Source organism: Lampetra fluviatilis, chromosome 72 (genome assembly GCF_964198595.1).
Source record: "Lampetra fluviatilis chromosome 72, kcLamFluv1.1, whole genome shotgun sequence".
NCBI classification, from domain to species: Eukaryota; Metazoa; Chordata; class Hyperoartia; order Petromyzontiformes; family Petromyzontidae; genus Lampetra; species Lampetra fluviatilis.
In genome coordinates, this window is record NC_136346.1 from 4,737,109 (window position 1) to 4,755,082 (window position 17,974).

The 17,974-nt window shown below is 58.9% G+C and overlaps 1 protein-coding gene across 1 annotated transcript in view; it reads right to left on the reverse strand.

The window, feature by feature from the left end:
* The window catches only part of LOC144953180 (unconventional myosin-Va-like), a gene marked incomplete at its 5' end in the record, with an annotated part of 128,479 nt that extends 122,450 nt beyond the window's left edge, over positions 1 to 6,029 (reverse strand). The window contains 2 exon segments of the mRNA XM_078883740.1: positions 4,588 to 4,748; positions 5,936 to 6,029. Coding sequence (XP_078739866.1) covers positions 4,588 to 4,748; positions 5,936 to 6,029 — 255 coding nt within the window.
* Positions 6,030 to 17,974: the final 11,945 nt, after the last annotated feature.

The window sequence follows — 17,974 nt, forward strand, 5'->3', positions numbered from 1 at the left end:
AAAAATTAAAGTCACGTAGAAGGGAAATAATAAAATAAAAAATAAAAAGATAAAACTAAAATTCACGTAGAAGGGAAATAATATAATAATATAAATAAAAAGATACAAAATTAAAGTCACGTAGAAGGGAAATAATAAAATAATAGAAATAAAAAGATACAAAAATTAAGTCACGTAGAAGGGAAATAATAAAAAAGAATCTTCTTGGTTCTTTCGGTAAAGTCGTCACGTAGAAGGGAAATAATAAAATAATAAAATAAAACAATAAAATAATTCTCACGACGTTTCGGCCACAACGCAAGCAGCCGTCCTCAGGTGAAGAACAGGTCTGTCGGGGAGACAGCGTCTGAATGAGCACCACCAGGCTTGGCAGCGTGTATACTTAAACATATACTTAAATATACGCTACCAAGCTTGGTGGTGTTCAGAAGAACAGGTCTGTCGGGGAGACAGCGTCTGAATGAGCACCACCAAGCTTGGCAGCGTATATACTTAAATAAATACTTAAATATACGCTACCAAGCTTGGTGGTGTTCAGAAGAACAGGTCTGTCGGGGAGACAGCGTCTGAATGAGCACCACCAGGCTTGGCAGCGTATATACTTAAACATATACTTAAATATACGCTACCAAGCTTGGTGGTGTTCAGAAGAACAGGTCTGTCGGGGAGACAGCGTCTGAATGAGCACCACCAAGCTTGGCAGCGTGTATACTTAAACATATACTTAAATATACGCTGCCAAGCTTGGTGGTGTTCAAAAGAACAGGTCTGTCGGAAAGACAGCGTCTGAATGAGCACCACCAGGCTTGGCAGCGTGTATACTTAAACATATACTTAAATATACGCTACCAAGCTTGGTGGTGTTCAGAAGAACAGGTCTGTCGGGGAGACAGCGTCTGAATGAGCACCACCAAGCTTGGCAGCGTGTATACTTAAACATATACTTAAATATACGCTGCCAAGCTTGGTGGTGTTCAGAAGAACAGGTCTGTCGGAAAGACAGCGTCTGAATGAGCACCACAAAGCTTGGCAGCGTGTATACTTAAACATATACTTAAATATACGCTGCCAAGCTTGGTGGTGTTCAGAAGAACAGGTCTGTCGGAAAGACAGCGTCTGAATGAGCACCACCAAGCTTGGCAGCGTGTATACTTAAATATATACTTAAATATACGCTGCCAAGCTTGGTGGTGTTCAAAAAAACAGGTCTGTCGGAAAGACAGCGTCTGAATGAGCACCACCAAGCTTGGCAGCGTGTATACTTAAATATATACTTAAATATACACTGCCAAGCTTGGTGGTGTTCAGAAGAACAGGTCTGTCGGAAAGACAGCGTCTGAATGAGCACCACTAGGCTTGGCAGCGTGTATACTTAAATATATACTTAAATATACACTGCCAAGCTTGGTGGTGTTCAGAAGAACAGGTCTGTCGGAAAGACAGCGTCTGAATGAGCACCACCAAGCTTGGCAGCGTGTATACTTAAATATATACTTAAATATACGCTGCCAAGCTTGGTGGTGTTCAAAAGAACAGGTCTGTCGGAAAGACAGCGTCTGAATGAGCACCACCAAGCTTGGCAGCGTGTATACTTAAATATATACTTAAATATACACTGCCAAGCTTGGTGGTGTTCAAAAGAACAGGTCTGTCGGAAAGACAGCGTCTGAATGAGCACCACCAAGCTTGGCAGCGTGTATACTTAAACATATACTTAAATATACGCTGCCAAGCTTGGTGGTGTTCAGAAGAACAGGTCTGTCGGAAAGACAGCGTCTGAATGAGCACCACAAAGCTTGGCAGCGTGTATACTTAAACATATACTTAAATATACGCTGCCAAGCTTGGTGGTGTTCAGAAGAACAGGTCTGTCGGAAAGACAGCGTCTGAATGAGCACCACCAAGCTTGGCAGCGTGTATACTTAAACATATACTTAAATATACGCTGCCAAGCTTGGTGGTGTTCAGAAGAACAGGTCTGTCGGAAAGACAGCGTCTGAATGAGCACCACAAAGCTTGGCAGCGTGTATACTTAAACATATACTTAAATATACGCTGCCAAGCTTGGTGGTGTTCAGAAGAACAGGTCTGTCGGAAAGACAGCGTCTGAATGAGCACCACCAAGCTTGGCAGCGTGTATACTTAAATATATACTTAAATATACGCTGCCAAGCTTGGTGGTGTTCAAAAAAACAGGTCTGTCGGAAAGACAGCGTCTGAATGAGCACCACCAAGCTTGGCAGCGTGTATACTTAAATATATACTTAAATATACACTGCCAAGCTTGGTGGTGTTCAGAAGAACAGGTCTGTCGGAAAGACAGCGTCTGAATGAGCACCACTAGGCTTGGCAGCGTGTATACTTAAATATATACTTAAATATACACTGCCAAGCTTGGTGGTGTTCAGAAGAACAGGTCTGTCGGAAAGACAGCGTCTGAATGAGCACCACCAAGCTTGGCAGCGTGTATACTTAAATATATACTTAAATATACGCTGCCAAGCTTGGTGGTGTTCAAAAGAACAGGTCTGTCGGAAAGACAGCGTCTGAATGAGCACCACCAAGCTTGGCAGCGTGTATACTTAAATATATACTTAAATATACACTGCCAAGCTTGGTGGTGTTCAAAAGAACAGGTCTGTCGGAAAGACAGCGTCTGAATGAGCACCACCAAGCTTGGCAGCGTGTATACTTAAACATATACTTAAATATACGCTGCCAAGCTTGGTGGTGTTCAGAAGAACAGGTCTGTCGGAAAGACAGCGTCTGAATGAGCACCACTAGGCTTGGCAGTGTATACACTTAAATATATACTTAAATATACGCTGCCAAGCTTGGTGGTGTTCAGAAGAACAGGTCTGTCGGAAAGACAGCGTCTGAATGAGCACCACCAAGCTTGGCAGTGTATACACTTAAATATATACTTAAATATACGCTGCCAAGCTTGGTGGTGTTCAGAAGAACAGGTCTGTCGGAAAGACAGCGTCTGAATGAGCACCACCAGGCTTGGCAGTGTATACACTTAAATATATACTTAAATATACGCTGCCAAGCTTGGTGGTGTTCAGAAGAACAGGTCTGTCGGAAAGACAGCGTCTGAATGAGCACCACCAGGCTTGGCAGTGTATACACTTAAATATATACTTAAATATACGCTGCCAAGCTTGGTGGTGTTCAGAAGAACAGGTCTGTCGGAAAGACAGCGTCTGAATGAGCACAACCAGGCTTGGCAGTGTATACACTTAAATATATACTTAAATATACGCTGCCAAGCTTGGTGGTGTTCAAAAGAACAGGTCTGTCGGGGAGACAGCGTCTGAATGAGCACCACCAAGCTTGGCAGCGTGTATACTTAAACATATACTTAAATATACGCTGCCAAGCTTGGTGGTGTTCAAAAGAACAGGTCTGTCGGAAAGACAGCGTCTGAATGAGCACCACCAGGCTTGGCAGCGTATACACTTAAACATATACTTAAATATACGCTGCCAAGCTTGGTGGTGTTCAGAAGAACAGGTCTGTCGGAAAGACAGCGTCTGAATGAGCACCACCAAGCTTGGCAGCGTGTATACTTAAATATATACTTAAATATACGCTGCCAAACTTGGTGGTGTTCAGAAGAACAGGTCTGTCGGAAAGACAGCGTCTGAATGAGCACCACCAAGCTTGGCAGCGTATATTTAAGCTGGGTTAGAGGGGGAAGAGTGCCTTGACAAAAGAATTTGCATATCAAGAGGAAATGCAGATATGGGATTAGTCACTACTTGTGGAATGAGAAGAAGTTACAGCAGCAGAGGTGAGTGTGAATGCGATTGGTATTACCTTAGAGTCACGGCATTTCTTCAGAAAGGTGAGAGCCTAATTCTTTTGTCAAGGCGCCCTTCCCCCTCTAACCCAGCTTAAATATACGCTGCCAAGCTTGGTGGTGTTCATTCAGACGCTGTCTTTCCGACAGACCTGTTCTTCACCTGAGGACGGCTGCTTGCGTTGTGGCCGAAACGTCGTGAGAATTGCATTTTATTATGTTTTATTATTTTATTATTTCCCTTCTACGTGACTTCACCGAATGAACCAACGAGTGTGAATAACCTGCAGTCACGAAATCTTCAAATCGAGATTCCATCGACCCACTCCAGAGCAAAGGTCGCAACCGGGTACCCGATACCCGTACCCTACCCGATACCCGTACCCTACCCGTACCCTACCCGATACCCGTACCCTACCCGATACCCGTACCCTACCCGATACCCGTACCCTACCCGATACCCGTTTGCGACCCTGGTGCGGCCGGGTACGGGTAGGCCGTGAGTCACTGGTGAGTCACCGTGATTGTCACTCATTTCCCAACGTCTTGTCTCTTCTCACAATTCAAGTTCCTAGAATCAACCCACCCGCGCCTGCAACGTGGCTTCATCCCAGAGGTCGCAACCGGGTACCCGATACCCGTACCCGGCTGGGTATGGGTAGGGTACGGGTAGGGTACGGGTAGGGTACGGGTAGGGTACGGGTACGGTCTGGTACGAGGGGTAAGGAATCAAAACTCGTTTGCGACCCTCTGCTGCAGAGTCAGTAAGGGGCGACTCTGACCTTTGCCGTGTCTCCATCCTTCTGCTGCAGCTGCTGCAGCTGCAGCAGCAGCAGGTCGCACTTGCTCTCCAGGCTGGCCTGGTCCTGCAGCAGAGCCTGGTGCCTCGAGCGCTCCTCTTGCAAGACGCCCTCAAGGGAGCCGCGCTCCGCTCGCAGACGCTCTGGGAGACGGGGCGGGGAGACGCGGGGAGAGACGCGGGGAGAGACGCGGGGAGAGGGGGAGACGTGGGGAGATGGGGAGACGTGGGGAGAGGGGTGCAAATGAGGAGAGAGGTGGGGAGACGCGGGGAGAGACGTGGGGAGACGTGGGGAGAGACGTGGGGAGACGTGGGGAGATGGGGGGAGACGTGGGGAGATGGGGGGAGAGACGCGGGGAGAGACGCGGGGAGAGGGGGAGACGTGGGGAGATGGGGGAGACGTGGGGAGAGGGGTGCAAATGAGGAGAGAGGTGGGGAGACGCGGGGAGAGACGTGGGGAGACGGGGGGAGATGGGGGGAGACGTGGGGAGATGGGGGGAGAGACGCGGGGAGATGCGGGGGAGATGGAGAGATGCGGGGGAGATGGAGAGATGCGGGGAGAGACGCGGGGAGATGGGGGGAGGGGGGGAGATGAGACGGGGAAATGGGGGGAGACGTGGGGAGATGGGGGGAGAGGGGGGGAGAAGGTAGATGGGGAGATGGGGGGAGGGGGGGAGATGGGGGGAGATGGGGGGAGACGCGGGGAGATGGGGGGAGAGACGGGGAGAGGGGGGGGGAGAGGGGGGGAGATGGGGGGGGACACGGGGAGACACGGGGAGACACGGGGAGATGGGGGGAGACACCGTGGGGAGAGACACGAGGAGAGAGAGAGAGACACACACACGGGCATAGAGCGATCAGTGGCAAGGAACAACCCGTGCATCATTGGCAGGGCACTTGCTACACACACACACTGTGTGTGTGTAGCAGACACACACACAGACACACACACACAGACACACACACACAGACACACAGACACACACCCAGAGACACACACACAAACACACACACAGACACACACACAGACACACAGACACACACACACACACAGACACACACACACAGACACACAGACACACACAGACACACACACAGACACACACACACACAGACACACAGACACACACACAGAGACACACACACAAACACACACACAGACACACACACAGACACACAGACACACACAGACACACACACACACAGACACACACACACACAGACACACACACAGAGACACACAGACACACACAGACACACACACACACAGACACACAGACACACACACAGAGACACACACACAGACACACACACAGACACGGCTGTCCTACCCTCGGCCTCCGTGCGCTCCGTGTCCAAGCGAGCGCTGAGCTCCAAGTTTTGTCTCCTGAGTTCGGCATTTTGATTCTGCAGCTGCAGCAGAGTCTGGGCGGAGACACGGAGACACGGAGACACGGAGACACGGGGACACGGGGACACAGGGACAGGGAGACAGGGAGACAGGGAAACACGGAGACAGAGACACGGGGACACGGGGACACAGGGACAGGGAGACAGGGAGACAGGGAAACACGGAGACAGAGACACGGGGACACAGGGACAGGGACAGAGAGACAGAGAGACAGACAGGGAGACAGGGAAACACGGAGACACAGAGACACAAAGACAGAGACATGGAGACACGGAGACACGGAGACACGGGGACAGAGAGACAGAGAGACAGACAGGGAGACAGGGAGACAGGGAAACACGGGGACACGGAGACACGGAGACACGGAGACACAGAGACACGGAGACACGGGGACACGGAGACACGGAGACACGGAGACACGGGGACACGGGGACACGGAGACACGGAGACACGGAGACACGGGCACACGGAGACACGGAGACACGGAGACACGGAGACAGGGAGACACGGAGACACGGAGACACGGGGACACGGGGACACGGAGACACGGGGACACGGAGACACGGAGACACGGAGACACGGAGACAGGGAGACACGGGGACACGGAGACACGGGGACACGGAAACACGGGGACACGGGGACACGGAGACACGGAGACACGGGGACACGGAGACACGGGGACACGGAGACACGGAGACACGGAGACACGGGGACACGGAGACACGGAGACACGGGGACACGGAGACACGGAGACACGGAGACACGGAGACACGGGGACACGGAGACACGGAGACACGGAGACACGGGGACACGGGGACACGGGGACACGGGGACACGGGGACACGGGGACACGGGGACACGGAGACACGGAGACACGGAGACAGGGAGACACGGAGACACGGGGACACGGGGACACGGGGACACGGGGACACGGAGACACGGGGACACGGAGACACGGAGACACGGAGACACGGAGACACGGAGACACGGGGACACGGAGACACGGGGACACGGGGACACGGAGACACGGAGACACGGAGACACGGAGACACGGAGACACAGAGACACAGAGACACGGGGACACGGGGACACGGGGACACGGAGACACGGAGACACGGAGACACGGAGACACGGGGACACGGGGACACGGGGACACGGAGACACGGGGACACGGGGACACGGGGACACGGGGACACGGAGACACGGAGACACGGAGACACGGAGACACGGGGACACGGGGACACGGGGACACGGGGACACGGAGACACGGAGACACGGAGACACAGAGACACGGGGACACGGAGACACGGGGACACGGGGACACGGAGACACGGGGACACGGAGACACGGAGACACGGGGACACGGAGACACAGAGACACGGGGACACGGGGACACGGAGACACGGGGACACGGAGACACGGAGACACGGGGACACGGAGACACAGAGACACGGGGACACGGGGACACGGAGACACAGAGACACGGGGACACGGAGACACGGAGACACGGAGACACGGAGACACGGAGACACGGAGACACGGAGACAGGGAGACACGGAGACACGGGGACACGGGGACACGGGGACACGGGGACACGGAGACACAGAGACACGGGGACACGGAGACACGGAGACACGGAGACACGGGGACACGGAGACACGGAGACACGGAGACACGGAGACAGGGAGACACGGAGACACGGGGACACGGGGACACGGGGACACGGGGACACGGGGACACGGGGACACGGGGACACGGAGACACGGAGACACGGAGACACGGAGACAGGGAGACACGGAGACACGGGGACACGGGGACACGGGGACACGGGGACACGGGGACACGGAGACACGGAGACACGGAGACACGGAGACAGGGAGACACGGGGACACGGGGACACGGAGACACGGAGACACGGAGACACGGAGACACGGAGACAGGGAGACACGGAGACACGGAGACAGGGAGACAGGGAGACACGGAGACACGGGGACACGGGGACACGGGACACGGGGACACGGGGACACGGGGACACGGGGACACGGAGACACGGAGACAGGGAGACACGGAGACACGGAGACACGGGGACACGGGGACACGGAGACACGGAGACACGGAGACACGGAGACACGGGGACACGGGGACACGGAGACACGGGGACACGGGGACACGGAGACACGGAGACAGGGAGACACGGAGACACGGAGACACGGAGACACGGGGACACGGAGACACGGAGACACGGAGACAGGGAGACACGGAGACACGGGGACACGGGGACACGGGGACACGGAGACACGGAGACACGGAGACACGGAGACACGGAGACAGGGAGACACGTAGACACGGAGACACGGAGACACGGAGACACGGAGACACGGGGACACGGGGACACGGGGACACGGAGACACGGAGACACGGAGACACGGAGACACGGAGACACGGAGACACGGAGACACGGGGACACGGAGACACGGGGACACGGGGACACGGAGACACGGAGACACGGAGACACGGAGACACGGAGACACGGAGACACGGGGACACGGGGACACGGAGACACGGGGACACGGGGACACGGGGACACGGAGACACGGAGACACGGAGACACGGAGACACGGAGACACGGGGACACGGGGACACGGGGACACGGGGACACGGAGACACGGAGACACGGAGACACGGAGACACGGAGACACGGAGACACGGGGACACGGGGACACGGGGACACGGGGACACGGAGACACGGAGACACGGAGACACGGAGACACGGAGACACGGAGACACGGAGACACGGGGACACGGGGACACGGGGACACGGGGACACGGGGACACGGAGACACGGAGACACGGAGACACGGAGACACGGAGACACGGGGACACGGGGACACGGAGACACGGGGACACGGGGACACGGAGACACGGAGACACGGAGACACGGAGACAGGGAGACACGGAGACACGGGGACACGGAGACACGGAGACACGGAGACACGGGGACACGGAGACACGGAGACACGGGGACACGGGGACACGGGGACACGGGGACACGGAGACACGGAGACACGGAGACACGGGGACACGGGGACACGGGGACACGGGGACACGGAGACACGGAGACAGGGAGACACGGAGACACGGAGACACGGAGACACGGAGACACGGAGACAGGGAGACACGGAGACACGGAGACACGGAGACACGGGTACACGGGGACACGGGGGACACGGGACACGGAGACACGGGGACACGGGGACACGGGGACACGGGGACACGGGGACACGGGGACACGGGGACACGGAGACACGGAGACACGGAGACACGGAGACACGGAGACACGGAGACACGGAGACACGGAGACACGGAGACACGGAGACACGGAGACACGGAGACACGGAGACACGGAGACACGGAGACAGGGAGACACGGAGACACGGAGACACGGAGACACGGAGACACGGGGACACGGGGACACGGAGACACGGAGACACGGAGACACGGAGACAGGGAGACACGGAGACACGGAGACACGGAGACACGGAGACACGGAGACACGGAGACAGGGAGACACGGAGACACGGAGACACGGAGACACGGAGACACGGAGACACGGAGACACGGAGACACGGAGACACGGAGACAGGGAGACAGGGAGACACGGAGAAACGGAGACACGGAGACAGGGAGACACGGAGACACGGAGACACGGAGACACGGAGACAGGGAGACACGGAGACACGGAGACACGGAGACAGGGAGACACGGAGACACGAAGACAGGGAGACACGGAGACACGGAGACACGGAGACACGGAGACACGAAGACAGGGAGACACGGAGACACGGAGACACGGAGACACGGAGACACGGAGACACGGAGACACGGAGACACGGAGACACGGAGACACGGAGACACGGGGACACGGAGACACGGAGACACGGAAACACGGGGACACGGAGACACGGAGACACGGAAACACGGGGACACGGAGACACGGAGACACGGAGACACGGGGACACGGGGACACGGAGACACGGAGACACGGGGACACGGAGACACGGAGACACGGAAACACGGAAACACGGAGACACGGAGACACGGAGACACGGAGACACGGAGACACGGAGACACGGAGACACGGAGACACGGAGACACGGAGAGATGGAGACACGGAGACACGGAGACACGGAGACACGGAGACACGGAGACACGGGGACACGGGGACACGGGGACACGGAGACACGGAGACACGGAGACACGGAGACACGGAGACACGGGGACACGGGGACACGGAGACACGGGGACACGGGGACACGGAGACACGGAGACACGGAGACACGGAGACACGGAGACACGGAGACACGGAGACACGGAGACAGGGAGACACGGAGACACGGAGACACGGAGACACGGAGACACGGAGACACGGAGACACGGAGACAGGGAGACATGGAGACATGGAGACAGGGAGACAGGGAGACAGGGAGACAGGGAGACAGGGAGACACGGAGACAGGGAGACACGGAGACACGGAGACACGGAGACACGGAGACACGGAGACAGGGAGACACGGAGACACGGAGACAGGGAGACATGGAGACATGGAGACACGGAGACACGGAGACACGGAGACACGGAGACAGGGAGACAGGGAGACACGGAGACACGGAGACACGGAGACACGGAGACACGGAGACACGGAGACACGGAGACACGGAGACACGGAGACAGGGAGACACGGAGACACGGAGACACGGAGACACGGAGACACGGAGACACGGAGACACGGAGACACGGAGACAGGGAGACACGGAGACACGGAGACACGGAGACACGGAGACACGGAGACACGGAGACACGGAGACACGGAGACACGGAGACACGGAGACAGGGAGACATGGAGACACGGAGACACGGAGACACGGAGACACGGAGACACGGAGACACGGAGACAGGGAGACACGGAGACACGGAGACACGGAGACACGGAGACACGGAGACACGGAGACACGGAGACAGGGAGACACGGAGACACGGAGACACGGAGACACGGAGACACGGAGACAGGGAGACATGGAGACACGGAGACAGGGAGACATGGAGACACGGAGACACGGAGACACGGAGACACGGAGACACGGAGACACGGAGACACGGAGACACGGAGACACGGAGACACGGAGACACGGAGACACGGAGACACGGAGACACGGAGACACGGAGACACGGAGACACGGAGACACGGAGACACGGAGACAGGGAGACACGGAGACACGGAGACACGGAGACACGGAGACACGGAGACATGGAGACACGGAGACACGGAGACACGGAGACAGGGAGACATGGAGACACGGAGACAGGGAGACATGGAGACAGGGAGACACGGAGACACGGAGACACGGAGACAGGGAGACAGGGAGACATGGAGACATGGAGACAGGGAGACACGGAGACACGGAGACACGGAGACACGGAGACACGGAGACACGGAGACACGGAGACACGGAGACAGGGAGACACGGAGACACGGAGACACGGAGACAGGGAGACATGGAGACATGGAGACATGGAGACATGGAGACAGGGAGACACGGAGACACGGAGACACGGAGACACGGAGACAGGGAGACATGGAGACAGGGAGACAGGGAGACATGGAGACACGGAGACACGGAGACACGGAGACACGGAGACACGGAGACACGGAGACACGGAGACAGGGAGACACGGAGACACGGAGACACGGAGACACGGAGACAGGGAGACATGGAGACATGGAGACAGGGAGACAGGGAGACAGGGAGACAGGGAGACACGGAGACACGGAGACAGGGAGACAGGGAGACACGGAGACACGGAGACACGGAGACAGGGAGACATGGAGACATGGAGACATGGAGACACGGAGACACGGAGACACGGAGACAGGGAGACACGGAGACACGGAGACACGGAGACACGGAGACACGGAGACAGGGAGACATGGAGACATGGAGACAGGGAGACAGGGAGACAGGGAGACAGGGAGACACGGAGACACGGAGACAGGGAGACAGGGAGACACGGAGACACGGAGACACGGAGACATGGAGACACGGAGACACGGAGACACGGAGACAGGGAGACACGGAGACACGGAGACAGGGAGACACGGAGACATGGAGACATGGAGACATGGAGACACGGAGACACGGAGACACGGAGACAGGGAGACATGGAGACATGGAGACACGGAGACACGGAGACACGGAGACACGGAGACACGGAGACAGGGAGACATGGAGACACGGAGACACGGAGACACGGAGACACGGAGACACGGAGACACGGAGACATGGAGACAGGGAGACACGGAGACATGGAGACAGGGAGACACGGAGACACGGAGACATGGAGACATGGAGACATGGAGACACGGAGACACAGAGACACGGAGACAGGGAGACACGGAGACACGGAGACAGGGAGACATGGAGACAGGGAGACATGGAGACATGGAGACATGGAGACATGGAGACATGGAGACATGGAGACACGGAGACATGGAGACAGGGAGACACGGAGACACGGAGACACGGAGACACGGAGACATGGAGACAGGGAGACACGGAGACACGGAGACAGGGAGACATGGAGACATGGAGACACGGAGACACGGAGACATGGAGACACAGAGACATGGAGACACAGAGACATGGAGACATGGAGACACGGAGACACAGAGACATGGAGACACAGAGACACGGAGACATGGAGACAGGGAGACACGGAGACATGGAGACACGGAGACAGGGAGACATGGAGACATGGAGACATGGAGACAGGGAGACATGGAGACATGGAGACATGGAGACAGGGAGACAGGGAGACACAGAGACACGGAGACACGGAGACACGGAGACATGGAGACATGGAGACATGGAGACACGGAGACACGGAGACACGGAGACACGGAGACACGGAGACACGGAGACACGGAGACAGGAGACATGGAGACACGGAGACATGGAGACAGGGAGACATGGAGACATGGAGACAGGGAGACATGGAGACACGGAGACACGGAGACAGGGAGACACGGAGACACGGAGACACGGAGACACGGAGACAGGGAGACATGGAGACAGGGAGACACGGAGACACGGAGACACGGAGACAGGGAGACATGGAGACACGGAGACACGGAGACAGGGAGACATGGAGACACGGAGGACACGGAGACATGGAGACATGGAGGACACGGAGACAGGGAGACATGGAGACACGGAGACACGGAGACACGGAGACACGGAGACAGGGAGACAGGGAGACATGGAGACACGGAGACACGGAGACACGGAGACAGGGAGACATGGAGACACGGAGACACGGAGACACGGAGACACGGAGACACGGAGACAGGGAGACAGGGAGACATGGAGACACGGAGACACGGAGACACGGAGACAGGGAGACATGGAGACACGGAGACACGGAGACAGGGAGACATGGAGACACGGAGACACGGAGACAGGGAGACATGGAGACATGGAGACATGGAGACACGGAGACACGGAGACACGGAGACACGGAGACAGGGAGACAGGGAGACATGGAGACACGGAGACACGGAGACACGGAGACACGGAGACACGGAGACAGGGAGACACGGAGACACGGAGACAGGGAGACATGGAGACACGGAGACACGGAGACACGGAGACACGGAGACACGGAGACACGGAGACACGGAGACAGGGAGACACGGAGACACGGAGACAGGGAGACATGGAGACAGGGAGACATGGAGACATGGAGACATGGAGACATGGAGACATGGAGACATGGAGACATGGAGACAGGGAGACACGGAGACACGGAGACAGGGAGACATGGAGACAGGGAGACATGGAGACAGGGAGACACGGAGACAGGGAGACACGGAGACACGGAGACACGGAGACACGGAGACAGGGAGACACGGAGGACACGGAGACACGGAGACACGGGGACACGGAGACACGGAGACACGGAGACACGGAGACACGGAGACACGGAGACACGGAGACACGGAGACAGGGAGACATGGAGACAGGGAGACACGGAGACACGGAGACACGGAGACACGGAGACACGGAGACACGGAGACAGGGAGACATGGAGACATGGAGACACGGAGACACGGAGACACGGAGACACGGAGACACGGAGACACGGAGACACGGAGACACGGAGACACGGAGACACGGAGACAGGGAGACACGGAGACACGGAGACACGGAGACACGGAGACACGGAGACACGGAGACACGGAGACAGGGAGACATGGAGACATGGAGACACGGAGGACACGGAGACACGGAGACATGGAGACACGGAGACAGGGAGACATGGAGACACAGAGACACGGAGACACGGAGACATGGAGACACGGAGACACGGAGACACGGAGACACGGAGACACGGAGACAGGGAGACACGGAGACACGGAGACACGAAGACACGGAGACAGGGAGACATGGAAACACGGAGACAGGGAGACATGGAGACATGGAGACACGGAGATACGGAGACACGGAGACACGGAGACACGGAGACACGGAGACACGGAGACACGGAGACAGGGAGACATGGAGACACGGAGACAGGGAGACATGGAGACACGGAGACACGGAGACACGGAGACACGGAGACACGGAGACACGGAGACACGGAGACACGGAGACACGGAGACACGGAGACACGGGACACGGAGACACGGAGACACGGAGACACGGAGACACGGAGACACGGAGACACGGAGACACGGAGACACGGGACATGGAGACACGGAGACACGGAGACACGGAGACACGGAGACACGGAGACAGGGAGACACGGAGACACGGGACACGGAGACACGGAGACACGGAGACACGGAGACACGGAGACACGGAGACACGGAGACAGGGAGACATGGAGACATGGAGACATGGAGACACGGAGACACGGAGACACGGGAGACACGGAGGACAGGGAGACATGGAGACACGGAGACACGGAGACACGGAGACACGGGAGACACGGAGACAGGGAGACACGGAGACACGGAGACACGGAGACACGGAGACAGGGAGAGACACGGAGACACGGAGACACGGAGACACGGAGACAGGGAGACATGGAGACACGGAGACAGGGAGACACGGAGACACGGAGACACGGAGACACGGAGACACGGAGACACGGAGACACGGAGACAGGGAGACATGGAGACACGGAGACACGGAGACACGGAGACACGGAGACACGGAGACACGGAGACACGGAGACACGGAGACAAGGAGACACGGAGACACGGAGACACGGGGACACGGAGACACGGAGACACGGAGACACGGAGACACGGAGACACGGAGACACGGGGACACGGAGACACGGGGACACGGGGACACGGGGACACGGGGACACGGAGACACGGAGACACGGGGACACGGGGACACGGGGACACGGAGACACGGAGACACGGAGACACGGGGACACGGGGACACGGAGACACGGAGACACGGGGACACGGAGACACGGAGACACGGGGACACGGGGACACGGGGACACGGGGACACGGGGACACGGAGACACGGAGACACGGGGACACGGAGACACGGGGACACGGAGACACGGAGACACGGAGACACGGGGAGAATCGGAATCAGTGTCTTTACGGCAAACGTTTTGGTGGACGTTTTGGTGGACGGCGAGGGACGACGCTTCCTCGAAGCGTCGTCCCTCACTTCACCGTCCACATCGCTCAGTGGAGATACACCCCATCCACCCCACCCAGTCCACCCCACCCAGTCCACCCAGTCCACCACCACCCACCCCATCCACCCAGTCCACCACACCCACCCCATCCACCCCCACAACAGCCACCCCACCCACCCTACCCACCCCACCCTACCATACCCCACCCCACCCCACCCAGTCCACCCTACCCACCCTACCCACCCCACCCACTCCACCACCCACCCACCACCACCACCACCCACCTCACCCACCCACCCCACCCCACACTACCAAACCACCCACCCCACCCACCCAACCCACCCACCCCACCCACCCACCCACCCACCCCCACAACAGCCACCCACCCACCCTACCCACCCCACCCTACCATACCCCACCCATTCCACCCACCCACCCACCACCACCACCCACCCACCCCACCCACCCACCCACCCTACCCTACCCCACCCACCACATCCACCCCCACAACAGCCACCCACCCACCCTACCCACCCCACCCTACCATACCCCACCCCACCCATTCCACCCACCCACCCACCACCACCACCCACCCACCACCACCCACCCACCCACCCACCACCACCCACCCACCCCACCCCACACTACCAAACCACCCACCCCACCCACCCCACTCTACCCCACCTACCCCACCCACCCCATCCACCCCCACAACAGCCACCCTACCCACCCTACCCACCCCACCCTACCATACCCCACCCCACCCACTCCACCCACCCACCCACCCACCACCACCACCCACCACCACCACCCACCCAACCCACCCACCCCACCCACTCCACCCACCCCACCCAGTCCACCCCACCCAGTCCACCCTACCCTACCCCACCCACCCCATCCACCCCCACAACAGCCACCCTACCCACCCCACCCACCCAACCCACCCACCCCACCCACTCCACCCCACCCAGTCCACCCACCCCACCCACCCCATCCACCCCACCCACCCCATCCACCCCCACAACAGCCACCCCACCCTACCATACCCCACCCCACCCACTCCACCCATCCACCCACCACCACCACCCACCCACCACCACCACCCACCTCACCCACCCACCAACCCACCCACCCCACCCCACACTACCAAACCACCCAACCCACCCAACCCACCCACCCCACCCAACCCACCCACCCCACCCACCCACCCACCCCACCCACCCACCCACCCCACCCACCCACCCACCCACCCCACTCTACCCCACCCACCCCACCCACCCCATCCACCCCCACAACAGCCACCCTACCCACCCTACCCACCCCACCCTACCATACCCCACCCACCCCACCCACTCCACCCACCCACCCACCCACCACCACCACCCACCCACCACCACCCACCCACCCACCCACCACTCCACACACCCACCACCCACCCAACCCACCCACCCAACCCACCCACCCCACCCACCCACCCCCACTCTACCCCACCCACCCTACCCTACCCCACCCACCCCATCCACCCCACAACAGCCACCCTACCCACCCTACCCACCCCACCCTACCATACCCCACCCCACCCATTCCACCCACCCACCCACCCACCAACCCACCCACCCCACCCACCCACCCACCCCACTCTACCCCACCCACCCCACCCACCCCACCCACCCCCACAACACCCACCCAACCCACCCTACCCACCCCACCCTACCATACCCCACCCACCCCACCCACTCCACCCCACCCACCTACCCCACTCCACCCACTCCACCCACCCACCCACCAACCCACCCACCCCACCCCACACTACCAAACCACCCACCCCATCCACCCCCACAACAGCCACCCTACCCACCCTACCCACCCTACCCACCCCACCCATTCCACCCACCCACCCACCAACCCCACCCACCCCACCCACCCACCCACCCCACTCTACCCCACCCACCCCACCCACCCCACCCACCCCCACAACACCCACCCAACCCACCCTACCCACCCCACCCTACCATACCCCACCAACCCCACCCACTCCACCCCACCCACCTACCCCACTCCACCCACTCCACCCACCCACCCACCAACCCACCCACCCCACCCCACACTACCAAACCACCCACCCCCACCCACCCAACCCACCCCACCCTACCATACCCCACCCCACCCTACCATACCCCACCCCACCCACTCCACCCATCCACCACCACCACCCACCTCACCCACCCACCAACCC